This window comes from Lactuca sativa, chromosome 3 (assembly GCF_002870075.4).
Source record: "Lactuca sativa cultivar Salinas chromosome 3, Lsat_Salinas_v11, whole genome shotgun sequence".
NCBI classification, from domain to species: Eukaryota; Viridiplantae; Streptophyta; class Magnoliopsida; order Asterales; family Asteraceae; genus Lactuca; species Lactuca sativa.
In genome coordinates, this window is record NC_056625.2 from 277979161 (window position 1) to 277996826 (window position 17666).

Here is a 17666-nt window from a genome sequence, read left to right on the forward strand (position 1 = left end):
TAAGATATCATTTCTAAAAGTCTTAAAGCTTTTAAATCCACTAACACGTATTTATTTCATTTATTTATATAACTTACTAGGTGTGAGACCCGTATATTATACAGGTTAATTTAAAAAATGATTAAACTTAAAGTATAAAAATGAAATATTTTTTAATATACAATTTTAAAATAAAAAAGAAAAAAACGTATTTATTACAATTTAATATAATATATATGATATTTAATAATTTACATATATAAGTATATGACTTTAACTAAAAATGAAAACAAACCAAAAATTGACAAGTGGACAATATTTATTTCAAAATTACCACAAAATGACACGTATCAAATCTCATGAGAGAATGACAAGTGGCAAAAAAAACCTTCATTTATTATGGAAGATTTTATTTGTTTGTTTTTAATTTAGTTATTTGTTCAACAATTAAATTCTACTATAAAGGACAAAAAAATTAATCCCCAAATACAGACGTTACACTCTTCATATAGCAGGTAAGCCCAATGTAGATTGATAATTGTTTTGACATCAAGTAAAATCCAAGTCGAATACATAATGATCTCATAAACATTTGATTTACTATATACGAGCATATATCTGTTTCCCTTATGATCAATTTATTCTCAACATCAACATATAAAACTAGAAAGATATATTTATTCTTACTGAACTTGTGACAAACAAAATCATCTACCATATTTATCCCAAAACCAAATGAGATAATGATTTGAAGAACCTATGGTACCACAAACGAGATCTCGGATGTTAAGTTTATTCATTCTGAATAGGTTATTGAATAACATTTCCATTCCAGATTCTTAAATTACATCTTCATCAATATGTACATAAATATGCACAATATTAGAAGCAATAATATGAATCAAAATTGTTTTCTCATTAAGAACATAATTTTTTCCATATTTCTCTCTAAACTCGACGTCCTAAAAAACATTACGCTTAATGATCACCAAACTCATGCAATTTGAGCGATCATATTTCGCATGACTCTCTTATCCTCAAATTAACTTCATGAAGTAAGGAGGGGGTTACTCTATCAGAAGTGCAATGTGAAAATCTATGCAACCGAGAACTCACATGATGTTTACTTTCCATTTCTTAAAGTCAATCTCATTAGTCATTACCACACCATTTCACCCTTTAGTGCAACTCAACACCTTAGGAATGCAAATATTTAACACTAATCGCATTTATGTACACTTGGATAAAAGAAAGTCATCAGTAGAAAAAAAAAAGGTTTAACAATACTACTTCATCACTGAATGTTTGTATGTTCTGGAAAGCTTTGAAGCCTTTAAGAACATGAATCATTACTAGATATCTTTTAAGAAAGAGTATGGTTATTTATTACAAATTCTATCTTTCTTCACTCATTGATCATCAAATGATGTTAATATGCAATTTTTTTTATTATTCATGGCTTTTGATGATGATACCGTTGACGAAGACTCAATTTTGAATATATACATGAGATTTTTTAATATGTGCCCTTAGGGCACATATGAGAACTATTAATTATGAAAAATATTACCATAATTAAATTTAAAATACATTTATTATGGAGATTATTAATATTTTTCACATTTAATTATGGTAATGTTTCTTATAATTAATATATTTTACATTTAATTATGGTAATATTTATCATTAATTAATGTTTCTTATATGTGTCTTTAATGCACATATTAGAAAATTAATCTTAATTGTCTAATTTATCCACCCAAATTAAAAAGGAGATGATTTGTACACAACAAAATTTCTCCATACACAATAATTTATGTTTTAAAATGTTGTATTATACAACCTTATTAAGCATAAAATGTTTTGTGCGGATAAAAACTGTTGTGTACGAATCACTTTCCAAATTAAAATGATATTGATATATGCAAACTTTTACTTTTTTATTTTTTGAAATTTTTTCTTTCAAAGAACACGTTTGTTTTGTTTGCTAGATCGCAATTTCTCAAATGATATCGACACTCTCTTAGATGGCTATTTTTTTTTATTATTTGACTATTTTTTTTAGAAAGTAATTGATGGAATTAAAAATATATATATATCTCGTTTGTCCTTTTTATAATAAATTTGACAACAACATTTTTTTTAAATGCCCGCACCCAATTTAAACAAATTTTAACGTAAAAGTTGAAATCAATTTACAAGAAAATCACCCTTTCGTCTTTCTTCAGTCTTCACCGATAAAATGCACAAACCCAGGAACCTTCTTTGAGTCGTGTCCACCTTCAATTAAAAACCCAGGAACATATTCTTGACGATTTTTTGGGCAATGTTCTTGATACCTTTTAAAACCCTCACATTGTTGATCTATTAAGAAAACCCCAAATAATAATCAATGAATACCGATCAAGAAAACCTGAAGAATGTGGAAAAATCGGGTACCGATGAACTCGACTGGTCGCTAAATCTTAACGATTTCGAACTGAATCTAATTCGTGAGATTATCAGCAGCGGCGACATCGCCACAGTACTACAACTGCAACACCATCAATCAAAATCGCCAGAAAATTCAACAAATTTTCCGGCAACGGGTACGACTGCAACTCCTCCCGTAGACGAGGCAATGAACATGGAATTCACAGCAAGGCAATGCAATGAGATGGTGGTTTCCGGTTTAAAGGATCGCCGACCTCCGCCACAATCACTGCAAAAGAAGAGGTACAGAGGCGTTTGTCTACGGCGGTCAGGAAAATTCTCGGCTGAGATATGTGCACGAGGTAGGAGGCGGTGGCTGGGGACGTACGATACGGCGGAGGAAGCTGCTATGGCGTTCGATCGAGCAGCTTTTAAGGAACGTGGATCACATACTGTTCTTAACTTCCCGGATTTGATCGGAAACCTAAATGTAAGCCCTGAAAAAGATACCAACAAGAAACTATCGCTGTGGTCGGAGGGTTCACCGGAATCATCAACAAACAACCACACCTGAAGCGGAAAAGCGCCGCCGTTTAAATCATTATTTTTATCTGAAACACAAGTGGGGAGTTCATGAATATCTAGTGTCTAGTGAACCGTTTTTTTCTTTTTTTCTTTTTTCTTTTTTAGCTTAACCATTTTTATGGGGTTAAAGTATGTTATCAACATTAACAGATAGCTATGGTTATCGTTTTTATTTGATTGAAAAAATTAGCTCATATAATTGAAAAATATAAAATAGAGTAAATTACATGAATCACACCAGCATAGAAGGGAAGTTTACATTCTATTTTAAAAAATGACGATTTACATTCTATTTTAAAAAATTAATCCAAAGCGTTTCTGTTTAGTTTAAAACATAAAAAGATCATTTTGCATTTATTAGTATTATTTATTTTAAAAAATTAATTAGAACCTCGTTGTATGTCGAAAATTGTCATTTTGGTTTAACAAAAGTTTGGACTAGCACTAGTAGTCCAAAACTTTTATTTTATTACGTTTTTTGTTCAATTTGTTTTGGTTTTTTTTTTTTCAAATAATGGATTTGCCCTTATTAATATGATTTTCTCTTTGTTTCTTATTTGATTTTCTAATTTTATTACTTTCATTAAATAAAATATATATTAATTTTAAATAATCAATATAAAAGTCTAAACAATGCTTATATCTTATTAATTTAATTAAATTTTATAAATCTTTTACAGGTATTTCCATGAGTTGTAACATATCATATATATATATATATATATATATATATATATATATATATATATATATATATATATATATATATATATATATATATATATATATATATATATATATATATATATATATATAACTTGTTGCTAGATTAATTTTCATAATTTAACATTTATATAAAAGCTTAGAAATTGGTCATTCTCATATACATTCATAACTGAACATGTATGAATATTTTGATCAGACAAGAAGATTGATTGTTCATAGATTGGCGGTTAAATGAATATTTTATACATATATCCTAAATTTAGTCATGTTCATAAATGAACATTTATACAAAAATCCAAATGTTCATAACTAAACACTTATACAAAAATCCAAAATTTGTTGGTGTTCATAAATGTTTATAACTTAACATGTATGAATGTAATGATAATATATGAATGTGAAATATTTTCATATGTTATAGATGAACATTGTCTTTTAAGAACTCATAAATTGGTTATGTTCATACATGTTCGGTAATAAACATATATGATTATAAACCTTCGAAATATGAAACTAAAAAATTATACATTTCAAAGAGTAATTCAATAAAAATATGAAGCTATAAAAATTAAACATTCCAAATAGTAATTCTATAATATTACATTAATGAATATAAAACATTATAAACATTGTATTTAAGCCAAAAATAAAGCATTTTCTAAGCATTTACGCATTTTCCAAAAACTAAAAGAGTTCATAACCTCTTCTAAGATCCAAATATTTTCCAAAAAAAAAAAAAAAATTGTCAAACATTCTTCGGCGCTTGATTCCACCTATTACTACACGTGCATGACCTTATTATTTCTTTTTGTATGCATGATTCGACAACTAAAAAGAAAATAGCTGCTATTAATTTGTATATATTTATATGTAATATCTCTTTGTCCTGTTTTGCCCTTTTATAGTGGTTTTTAATATAATTCTGCCATATATATATATATATATATATATATATATATATATATATATATATATATATATATATATATATATATATAAACAAAAACCAGCACTACGAATGAATTAGTAAGAGGTGGCGATGAAAATCTCAAGGGTTTTGTGTATGTGTGTGTGTGAGAGAGAGAACATTAAATTTAAAAGATAAATGTCCTATTTTGAACATACCAATTTATATCATTAGGTTACTTTTTAGATGAATGATGATAATTATCTATCATATCGGATATATGACGGTGGATTCTTGTGGTCTTGGTCGCGTCAACCATCTCTTACTCTAGTCGCGCATCTCATACGGAGGTTTTGATTCCAATGGTACTTTCACTGTGGAAGCTTGTCGCAGATGTTTGAGGCAGAAAGATGAGGTCACAACTGTGGAATCATTTACATGGCTCAATGAAATCCCTATAAAAGTTGTATGCTTTGTATGGCAGACAATTCAAAACAAAATAACCTTAGCAGGTGCACTCAAATATAGAGGCGTATACCTTGACTTGGTGATATGTGGGGAATGCAACAATGAAGAAGAAACAACTAATCCTCTGTTATGGAAATGTTCATTTGCAAAGGTCACATGAGAATGGATTTTTAGATGGTGTGGTCTAGGAATACCACAATTTGATAATTTTAGAAAGTTGTTGAAATATGCTACAGCTTGGGGAAACTGCCCTAAAAAAAGGAAAATACTTATGTGAATTTGATATGGTTCGTGTTGGAGTTTGTGGAAAGCGCGAAATGAACGAACTTTCAATAAAAATAGGCTCACACCTACAATTGTGACCGATATCATCAAAGCGTCTGTGTTCTTGTGGTTCAAAATAGGAGCAAAGAAGGAGCATTCAACTCGACACAATGGTGTATTAACCCATTGGCGTAGTATATTGTCTTTGTATTAATAGATTAGGGCCTATGGTCTATTGTTTCATTAGGAGATTCTAGCTCACGATTGAGTCTAAAAACATTGGAGTCTAAAACGGGTGTATTTGTACATTTCTCCCTCTTACTTCCTGGCTATATGATGGGGGTTTGAGTTATTCTTTCCCTTCTTTTAATAATATTTGTTGGTTCAAAAAAAATCTATCCATCTAATAGTCTATCTTTTTTATTAGGCTTTTTATTTTTACGCTCTATCCTATTACATTCCATTCTATTTTGACCTAGACTAATCATCCTTTGACTGAATTTTATTGGCTACCTTCTACTACATTTAAAGACTTAAACTCATCTTTTTGTTTTTATTACTTTACATCTTTTTTTATTTTATTTCTTTTTATTTATTTATTACAATAAGATAGTTTACAACAATAAAGATTAAAGTCATATTTTACTATTTTATTTTGTTTCCATATATATAACTTTTTACTGAGTTTTCAAACAATTTTATTTATGCACGTTTTTTGACAAAATTTTGAAAACTAAACTTTTTTTTATTAATAATAAAATGCATACATTAAAAAAAATAATAGACTTAAATTATATAATAGAAATATATTTATTATAGGTTATATACTATGTCAAAGAACAGAAAAAGGTTTATATGATTTTTAATAATAGTTTTAGTGTTTTCTTTTTGAAATGATATATTCAGATTTTTTTTATTTTGTAGTATTATTATTTTATTTTGCAAATATGTCTCTTAAATTTATTTTTATAATATTTGTATTAATATACATGTTTATTAGCATTATAATTACGGGCTTCTAAAAATACAACTAACTTTTCTTAAAACACATTAAATGACAAACGCGTTTTAATATGTTTTTTTATTTCATGTTATGTGTTTTTTTTATTTAATGTTATGGTGAAGTTTTCTACTGCATTGTTTGCCGTTACCAAAAAAAGAATAGTTTTTTTCTTAGTTTTAATTTTAATGTTTTTTTTTTTAATTTTGGTAATTATAATCATTGATATTTAAGTTAGTAAAATTTAGAAAATAATAAAGTTAGTAAAATTTAATTGAATATAACAACATAACAAAGTTTGAAAAAAAATTATTGATTTGAACAAAAAAAATTTCAGAAATTTAGTTTATGGATACCTTTTTTTCAGTTTTAGATATGTCAACTGTTTTATACTTTTTTTAGTTTTAGAATATATATATATATATATATATATATATATATATATATATATATATATATATATATATATATATATATATATAGAGAGAGAGAGAGAGAGAGAGTTAGATTCAAATGTTTTTAGCAAGTATTGTGTGCCTAAATGCACCAATGAGAATTCAAGAAATAATAAATCATTAAAGGGTAGTTTAGTCATTATGTATGTACAATTAATTATATTCCCTAAAATAATGGGTCAAATTCCCTTAAATACACTTGCCTCTGAATAACCCTAACATTGCATCTCAATAATCCCATCATATGCCATCTTCTTCCCATCTTTACTGGCGGTTTCCGTCCACGACAACAACCCTACATTGATGCATCGTTTTCGTCGCTCATCCACCGGTCGCCGCTTGAAGTTCACCACCACTCTTGATGCCCTCTAAAAACCCTATCACACAAACATTCATCCTTTATTGAGAGTTTGTCAACCGAGTTTTCTTAAATTACAGGTAATGGATTTATCTAACTGTTTACATAAACATATCTATAAAGAAACCATGGATTTCTGTTTTCGATTAATTCAATTCGTGGGTTTCTGTTTCCGATTTTTACTTATTAATATTTCTTTTGAATTTATCAAATGTTCAAATAAACGTATCTTTAAGTAACATTCTTTATTAATGTGTTCAAGTTGATGAATTTCAATTTCTCTTATGTGGATTCTCTTATTTTTTACAAAACAATGTTTTCAAATCTTATATGAAAACCATGTTTCTATGTTTTATTGGGTGTGACATATATTTTTTTTTTCTTTCGGTTATGGAATACAATTCTAGGTTGTTTGTGCCTTTTTATTTTTTATCAACACAAATTAATTTACTTTTTGAACTTTGTGGTATGCATTATAAATCAAATATGTTGCTGGAAATTATGTATTCTACCAGAATAAAATCGATGTATTCTGCCAGAATGTTTTATATGTATTCTGTCATATTCTATTTATTCTACCAGAATATATTAAGTGATAGTCAATTGCAAGTAACATGTTTTTAACAATTATTAGTTTTTGTTGTATTTGTGATAGGAATGGCTGGAAGAAGGCGTTGAAGACCTTGATATTCTTTTAGAATATGTATAATTATATTAAAATGTATAAGAATTTTAGTCTGTAAGAATATGTAGTAATTTGTATTTAAGTTCGGATGTATAAGAATATATTAGAATGTTTGTTATTTTTCAACATCTGATTCAACAATTTTGTTTTTCTTCAATGATATTCTATTAAAATAAAATTATGAAAGAGCATTATTCTAACAAAATAATATTCTATTAGAATAAAATTTTGAAAGAGCATCATTCTAACAAAAAATATTCTGACATAATATAATCAGTAAAAATTGAAATTGAATTAATTAAAAAATTCAGATTTTTTTAAATTAGGAGAATTAATCATCCCTAAAAATCCGAAAATTTCCTTTTATAAATGTAGTTAATTGTCCAAAATACCCTTTTGCTAAAAATTGTGTGATTATATGGTACATGTTACCCCATTGTAATATCATACACTCTCAAATCATGACTATTGATTAATTTCATCTGTTGGTCCAGATCTGTGCATTCTGGAACACAATACTTAGTAAAAATAAAATAACCTAAGCCTATATATATATATATATATAGAGAGAGAGAGAGAGAGGACAGAAAAGTAAAAGAGAGAAAATTATTTTTTTCAAACACAATATAACTAAAACCTTTTATTAATATCTATGATGCGTTAATTATGTCTTTAAATAGACATAATAATAAATTTTTAATAGAGTGGAGTGTCTACAATATCACCCTTTTTATTATCTAGCCTAATCATTTGATTTATTTTTATCATTACTATATTATATTACGTTAACTTTTTATTTAATTATTACATTATTATTTTACTAACTTTATTATAACCAAAAAAATAACTATTTTACTAATAAAGTTATTATTTTATTTTTTTCAAACCAATAACATAAAATATGTTAAACAAAACATGCTTATATATTTTTTATATTTTTTGTATGTAATTTATTAAAATCATTTTTATATAACGGTTTAAAATTACAAATATAGAAAATAATTTTTTAATACTAAACTAAAAAAATAATAATAATAAATTTAATAAATAAAAACATTAAAAAAAGACTAATTTTGTTTAAATAAAAAGCCCATATTTTGTTAGATCCTAACCCCCTCCCCCTCCCCCCCCCAAAAAAAAAAAAAATAAATAAATAAATAAATAAATAATAATAATAATAATAATAATATCTTAACAGACTGTCAAACTTTCTCTCGTCACCTTACAATAAAAAATATTGGTTTATACCACCATTGTCGGTCGGCTAAGAACCATCGTCTCGACCTTTTCTCTCTCTCTCTCTCTCTCTCTCTCTCTCTCACACACACACACACACATACTCTCTCTCTCTCTCTCTCTCTGTTATTTTCGACCTGGTGGCCGAAGATAAGTTGTTGGAGTTGGTCATGGTAGTGGTTAGTGGCGACATTAAGTTGCCGATAGTAAATGATGGCGGTGGTCGTCGGAGGTGGTAACATAGTCTTTAATGATTAAAGATTAAAGATATAAAAAAAAAAGTGATGGAGTTAGTCATGACAGATTTATAAAAATAAGTTGTCGGAGTTGGTCAGGACACATCTATGTATGTATGATATTATATAAAAAAAAAAAAATTAAAATTATAGAGTCAACTATCACATTTCCAATATTAAGAAAAGGGAAATCTTCGGAAAAGTCTTAAAATTTTATCCTAATTTACAAAAAAGTCTCAAACTAAAATTGGTTTATGAAAAAGTCCTGATTACCGGAAAAAATGACGATTTGACCATTTTTTTCCGATTTATCGGTTTCAATACTTACTCGGTTTCATTAAAGTCCCATTATTTTTCCATAATTTTCATTAAAGTCTTATTATTTTACCATAATTTGGGACTTATTCGTAAATTATGGTAAAATAATGGGACTTTATTAAAATCCGGTAAATAATGAAACCGGTAAACCAGAAAAATAGGGCAAAATCATCATTTTTACCGGTAATTAGGACTTTTTCGTAAACAAATTTAAGTTTGGGACTTTTTCGTAAATTAATGTAAAATATTGGAATTTTTCCGGAGATTTCCCTTAAGAAAATATGTAAAAACTGGAATTTTAAGCTTTTTTGGAAATAACTATAAACCTAAAAAAGAGACCGATAAAAATTAGTCAACTAGGATAGTAGATTGGTATCACATGTTTATTAGGGTGGTGTGTAGAAAAAAAAAATTCTCTTTTCTTAATTGTTATTTAATACTGATTATCTATAATTCCTAATATATTATTTTTGTATTTTTTTTATGTGATTCAATATATAAGAGGGTATGATTTTATTGTGTACCCTTTTAATGTCCAAGTTTCTCAAACTTAACAAAAATAATCCTTCATATTTAAAATCTTAATTTAACCCTAAGATATCATTTCTAATAGTATTAAAGCTTTTAAATCCACTAACACGTATTTATTTCACTTATTTATATAATTTATTTTACTTGTTTGTTTTTAATTTAGTTATTTATTCAACAATTAAATTTTACTATAAAGGACAAAAAAATTAATCCTCAAATGCAGGTGTTACACTCTTCATATAGCAGGTAAGCCAATATAGATTGATAATTGTTTTGACATCAAGTAAAATCCAAGTGGATACATAATGATCTCATAAACATTTGATTTCCTATATATGAGCATATAGCTTTTTCCCATATGATCAATTTTATTCTCAACATCAACATATAAAACTAGAAAGATATATTTATTCTTACTGAACTTGTGATAAACAAAATCATCTACCATATTTATCCCAAAACCAAATGAGATAATGATTTGAAGAACTTATGGTATCACAAACGAGATCTCGTATGTTGAGTTTATTCATTCTGAATAGGTTATTTAATAACATTTCCGGTCCAGGTTCTTAAATTACATCTTCATTAATATGTACATAAATGAATCAAAATTGTTTTCTCATTAAGAATGTAATTTTTCTCATTAAGAACGTAATTTTTGTCATATTTCTCTCTAAACTCGACGTCCTCACCAAACTCATGCAATTTGAGCAATCATATTTCCCATGACTCTTTTATCCTCAAATTAACTTCATCAGGTAAGGAGGGGGTTACTCTATCTGAAGTGCAACGTGAAAATCTGTGCAACCGAGAATTCACATGGTGCTTACTTTCCATTTCTTAAAATCAATCTCATTAGTCGATACCACAGCATTTCACCCTTTAGTGCATCTTAGCATCTTGGGAATGCAAATATTTAACACTAATCGCATTTATGTACACTTGGATAAAAGAAAATCATCACTAGAAAAAAAAGGTTTAACAATACTACTTCATCACTATATGTTTGTATATTCGAAAGCTTTGAAGCCTTTAAGAACATGAAACATTACTAGATATCGTTTAAGAAAAAGTATGATTATTTATTACAAATTTTATCTTTCTTCACTCATTTATCATCAAATGAGGTTAATATGCAATTTTTTTTATTATTATTCATGGCTTTTGATGATGATACGGTTGATGAAGACTCAATTTTGAATATATACATTTCCTACATTGCAAAATTAATCTTAATTGTCTAATTTATCCACCCAAATTAAAATGTTATTGATATATGCAAACTTTTACTTTTTTATTTTTTGAAAATTAAGAACACGTTGTTTTGGTTGCTAGATCGCAATTTATCAAATGATATCGACACTCTCTTAGATGGCTATTTTTATTTTTTTTTTTATTATTATTTGACTATTTTTTAAATTAAAAATATATATATCTCGTTTGTCCTTTTTATAATACATTTGACAACAACATTTTTTTTTAAATGCCCGCACCCAATTTAAACAAATTTTAACGTAAAAGTTGAAATCAATTCACAAGAAAGTCGTCCCTTCTTCTTTCTTCACCGATAAACTGCACAAACCCAGGAACCCTCTTTGAGTCGTGTCCACTTTCTCTTAAAAACCCTAATGCACCCGGGAACATATTCTTGACGATTTTTTGGGCAATGTTCTTGATAAATTTCAAAACCCTCATGATTTTCTTTTCGAGATTTGATACCCATTGTTGATCTATTCAGAAAATCCGAAATAATAATCTATGAATACCGATCAAGGAAATCTTAAAGAATTTGGAAAAATCGGGTAACGATGAACTCGACTGGTCGCTAAATCTTAACGATTTCGAACTGAATCTAATTCGTGAGATTATCAGCAATGGCGACATCGCCACAGTACTACAACTGCAACACCACCAATCAAAATCGCCAGAAAATTCAGCAAATTTTCCGGCAACGGGTACGACTGCAACTCCTCCCGTAGACGAGGCAATGAACATGGAATTCACAGCAAGGCAATGCAATGAGATGGTGGTTTCCGGTTTAAAGGATCGCCGACCTCCGCCACAATCACTGCAAAAGAAGAGGTACAGTCGTACAGAGGCGTTAGTCTACGGCGGTCAGGAAAATTCTCGGCTGATATATGTGCACGAAGTAGGAGGCTGTGGCTGGGGACGTACGATACGGCGGAGGAAGCTGCTATGGCGTTCGATCGATGGATCACATACCGTTCTTAACTTCCCGGATTTGATCGGAACCCTAAATGTAAGCCCTGAAAAAGATACCAACAAGAAACTATCGCTGTGGTCGGAGGGTTCACCGGAATCATCAACAAACAACCACACCTGAAGCGGAAAAGCGCCGCCGTTTAAATCATTATTTTTATCTGAAACACAAGTGGGGACATTTAAAACAGGGTTTTGGTCGAATTAATTTTGGATCAGGAACCTAAATTGAAAGATCAATATCTAGTGAACCGTTTTTTTTTTTGTTAGCTTAACCATTTTTATGGGGGAATATGACTTAGGAAGGTAATTAACTTTTCGATATGTTCACATCTGGGTAACTATCTTTTTTTTGTACAAATCTAGGTAACAAACTTGTTGGAAGTGTTCACATATGACCATTATGACCTGCTATAGCAGGTTAAATCCTAAATGTGAACGGTTTCAACAAGTTCGTTACCTAGATGTGTACAAAAAAAAATAGTTACCCAAATATGAACAAAACGAAAAGTAAAAATTAAATTACACGAATGGTCCCTGTGGTTTAGGGGAATTTGTGTTTTTGGTCCCTAACTTATTTTTTTTAACTTGGATGGTCCCTATTGTTTATTTTTGTTGCGCGTTTGGTTCCTGTCTTACCTAATGAGACTATTGTGCCTTATTAATTTATTTTTTAATTAATTTTCTTATTTATGTATTTATTTTTTGTATATTTAAAAAAATTAATAGACCACCCTATTGTTTATTTTTTAATTAATTTATTTTTTTAACTCGAATGGTCCCTACTGTTTATTTTTGTAACGCGTTTGGTTCATGTCTTACCTAAAAAGACTATTTTACCCTTATTAATTGTTTTTAATTAATTTTCTTATTTATATATTTATTTTTTATATATTTACAAAAATTAATATACCCCACATATCTGTATCTCCTCACCGTAATCCTGAAACCACATTTGAGAAATTTAATTTGAGTCTTACCGGTCACCATCTCATCTCTCATCCTCCCAAACTTCTATTTCTTTTCCATCTTTAGTAACATCGTTGTCTTCACCATCCTTTTTTTTTTGGTACTTCAACTCTAGCGAACCAACACCATAACCTACAGTCTCTTCATCTTTAGTGGGTTGCGGTATTGATTCGACAGAGTTGAAAGACCGAAAAAAGAAGTGATGATGAAGACGTTGATATCACTAAAAATGGAAAATAAATAGAAGTTGAGAAGGATGAGAGACGGGATGGTGAGGAGATACATATATGCGGGGTCTACTAATTTTTCTTAAATACATAAAGCATAAGTACATAAACAAGAAAATTATTTAAAAAAATAAATTAATAAGGGCACAATAGTCTTTTTAGGTAAGACAGAGACCAAGCTCATAACAAAATTAAACAGTATGGACCATCCGAGTTAAAAAAATAAATTAATTAAAAAATAAATATTAGGGATCATCCGAGGAGATACAAATATGTGTGGTCTATTAATTTTTTTAAATATGTAAAAAATAAATACGTAAATAAAAAATTAATTAAAAAATAAATTAATAAGGGCACAATAGTCTTTTTAGGTAAGATAGGGACCAAACGCGCAACAAAAATAAACAGTAGGGACCATCCAAGTTAAAAAAATAAGTTAGAGACCAAAAATACAAATTCCCCCAAACCACAGGGACCATTCGTGTAATTTAATTTTTACTTTTCGTTTTGTTCATATTTGGGTAACTATTTTTTTTGTACACATCTAGATAACGAACTTATTGAAAGCGTTTACATCTAGGATTTAACCTGCTATAGCAGGTCATAATGGTTATATGTGAACACTTCCAACAAGTTTGTTACCTAAATGTGTACAAAAAAAATATAGATACCCAGATGTAAACATACCGAAAAGTTAGTTACCTTCATAAGTCATATTCCCATTTTTATGGGGATAAAAGTATGTTTAAGGTACCTTATCAACATTAACAGATAGCTATGGTTATCGTTTTTATTTGATTGAAAAAATTAGCTCTTCTAATTGAAAAATATAAAATAGAGTAAATTACATTAATCACACCGGAAGGGACGTTTACTTTCTATTTTAAAAAATTAACCTAGACCCTTTCTGGTTGGGAACTGATTTTTCCAAGGTTTATTTTGATTATTGCGTTGAATAATTAATGGATAGACTATTTTACCCCTAAACACATTTAGTTTCATAACTATATGAATAATTAATATATGAATGTGAATTTCACAATAAATTAAGGCCATAAAACACGCACACTATGCAACTTGGAACTCCACCAAATTTGAGATTTACTTTACTTTGATAATCATATCTAATTTTTTTTTTTTCAAATTAATTACACCAACACCATGAAGGTGGACTGCGTTTGAAAGGGTACAATTGTACACGTCCTCCATGACACCAACCCTGTATGTTTTAGAGCCAACGATGATTGGATTTCTCTGTTTATCATCTTACTTGAGGAGGTAAGAAACCTATCTTGTCGCGTGATATGTCAAAAGCATTTTCGACACCATCCATGGGGGTAACGATTCTTCCAAAGTGGTATGCAATGGTGGCATGGATAACTACATCAAGTGCTTGAAGTAGCAGACAAAAAAATTTTAACCATGCAATTCTTACAAAATGTAACTCACATTGGTCACCTGGCTTGACCCATTTGATCCATTTTTTCCAAATGTTATGGTTATGTAGGAATCCTTTTGCATCGAGGGAGTGATCGTACGTATAAACCACCAGGGTAAGATAACTCCACATCTTAAAATCTTGTGGCAGTGGGGAAGATAAGGTTGCCTAGAGGGTCAATGATTAGGGCTTCACCAATGATAGTTGATGTCTGCAGTACTCATGAGACCCTAGCAGGTATCGTCTTGAGACAAATTAATTGGCTCAAAGTTGTAGATGGCGGGTTGTTGGTAAAGCCTTTGACGGTGTCGACATAAGACTTGTGATCCATGTGACCTGCGACATAGCCAATCGGGAAACCGATGCGAGGAGGTAGGCATAGGAGGAGCTAGGTTCTTACGCATCAAAGGTTGATGTTAGTATATGGAAATATTGACTTTCGACGTTGCTTCACAACATTTGATTTAGTTTTAGCTTTTTCTCCATCTCATTGATGTCTTTAACTCTCATGAATCTGATAAACTTCAAATTTGAACCTTTACAATCCTTCATGGCGTAATATACTTCAGTCACCGTCGCGAACTCCTGGAAGGTGTTTCTCAATTTGTGTCTGCGGATGTATCCATGGAAATTAGATACGTAGCTAGAAGGTGGTTATCGGCTAATTTGTTAGGCCATACACCGGTGTTTTTTTTTCCCTCCGACTTCTGTCGATCCTTGCTCATTTGTACTACCGTGACTTTTCATATTCTCCACAGCCTCCATTATTTAGTATAGATTTTGGTATGTATGTTAATTTATGGATATATTCACGTGAAAGACTAAATATTATCATTTATGGCATTATATTATTGGTAAAAAAAACACCTCCATTTAATTATTCACATTTATTAAATGCACTTGAGGGGTAAAATAGTCCATCAATTAATTATTCAGTGTATGAAGTAAAATAATCCTTGGAAAAATCAGCTCCCTTTTTGTTTAGTTTAAAACATAAAAAGATCATTTTGCCTTTATTATTATTACTTTTTTAATTTTCTTTTGTTTTTTATATCATTTTTAGATTTAAAAAAGACTAAACTGCAAAAATGGTCGATGTGGTATGTCGAAAATTGTCACTTTGGTCCGAAAAAGTTTGGACTAGCACCAACGGTCCAAAATTTTCATTTTATTGTGTTTTTGGTCCAATCTGCTCTAGTTTTTTTCAAAATAATGGATTTGCCCGTATTAATATGATTTTCTCTTTTTTTTCTTATTTGTTTTTCTGATTTTATTACTTTCATTAAAAAACAAAAAACAAAAAAAAACACTATCCCTAAAAACCCTACCCAACCCCACCATTTCCCCCCTCAGTCACCATAGACTATATATCTCTCTCTCATTGTCTTTACTGTCCACTGGAAACCACCACCGCCACTATTGGAATCCACCAACTTCACTACTGAAAATCACTGCCACTGCCAGAATCCACCACCTCCACTACCAGAAATTACCGTAACTGCCATAAAACAATCGCCATTGTCGGAATCCACCACTTAGCCCTGTGAAGATCTGAAAGACAACTACCACCATCGTCCATCTACGATTATCTATATCACCGTCGATCTGAAACCCTCACCGTCGATCTATCTCTCTTAACATCGATCTAAAATCCCTCTACATCGGAACAATTGAAACCACCACCGTTGAGTTATCTCTATCGCCTTCGATCTGAAACCCCTTACGTCGAAAAGGTTCAGATCTACTTCGTCTTCGTCTAAAGTCCAAATCTATGTCGTTGGAGTTCAAGTCTACGTTAGAAGCCATCGTCGTAAGTTCAAATCTACGTCGGAAACCATTGCCACCACCACAACTCAACGTCGTCTCCACCACCTTCGTCATTGGAGTTCTGATCTACATCAAGAACTTTGATGGTGCTGTAAGTGGTTAGGATTTATGGTGGTGGTCCGACGGACGAAAGAAGGGTGGTGTCGGTAGACGGTGGTAGTGGTTGTTTATATTTTCTAACGGAGTTCTGATGTAGGTTTGGTGGTCAGATCTATGTCGTTGGTGGTGGTTTGGATGGTCCAACAAAAAGGGGCATCTATGGTGAATAAGGTGATCCGACAGGTTGAGGTGGTTCGGTAGATGGCGGTGGTCCGACAAAAGGTGGTGGTCCAATAGCCAGTGGTGGTGGTCCGACAATAATAAAGAGGGAGAGAAAGGATATGTATCTAATGTAATTAAGAGTGATAATGGGTGGTGGGTAAGTAGGAGGTGGGGGTATATACATACTTTTTTTCTTTTAATTAGAAAAGTATTGAGTAAATAAAAAATATAAAATACCAAGGGCAAAATTGGCATTTAAAAAAATTTATAACAAACAGGACCAGACTTGCAAAAAAATGAAAATTTTGGACCACTGGTGCAAGTCCAAACTTTTTTGGACCAAAGTAGCAATTTTCAACATACCACATGGACCATTTGTGCAGTTTAGTCTTTGAAAAATAATTAATAAATAAATAAATATCCACACCCACCCGTCCTCTTCCCTTTCCCTTGATTCCTTCAACCTTCTATTTTTTTTTCATATACTCCAACATAGCGCTAAGGATGAATAATTTGTACCAAATCCTGATCTCGTACCGGTATTATACCGAAACCAATACCGAA

The 17666-nt window shown here is 30.0% G+C and overlaps 1 protein-coding gene across 1 annotated transcript; it reads left to right on the plus strand.

Moving 5' to 3' along the window:
- Window positions 1–2155: 2155 nt before the first annotated feature.
- Window positions 2156–3063, plus strand: LOC111893283 (ethylene-responsive transcription factor 1). The gene has a single exon (XM_023889342.3). It carries the CDS (start codon window positions 2372–2374, stop codon window positions 2963–2965), a length of 594 nt encoding a protein of 197 aa, XP_023745110.1. The 5' UTR covers window positions 2156–2371; the 3' UTR covers window positions 2966–3063.
- Window positions 3064–17666: the final 14603 nt, after the last annotated feature.

Bases quoted from the DNA above. Each gene is read 5' to 3' on its own strand.
- LOC111893283 (XM_023889342.3), top strand. From the start codon at position 2,372: ATGAATACCGATCAAGAAAACCTGAAGAATGTGGAAAAATCGGGTACC.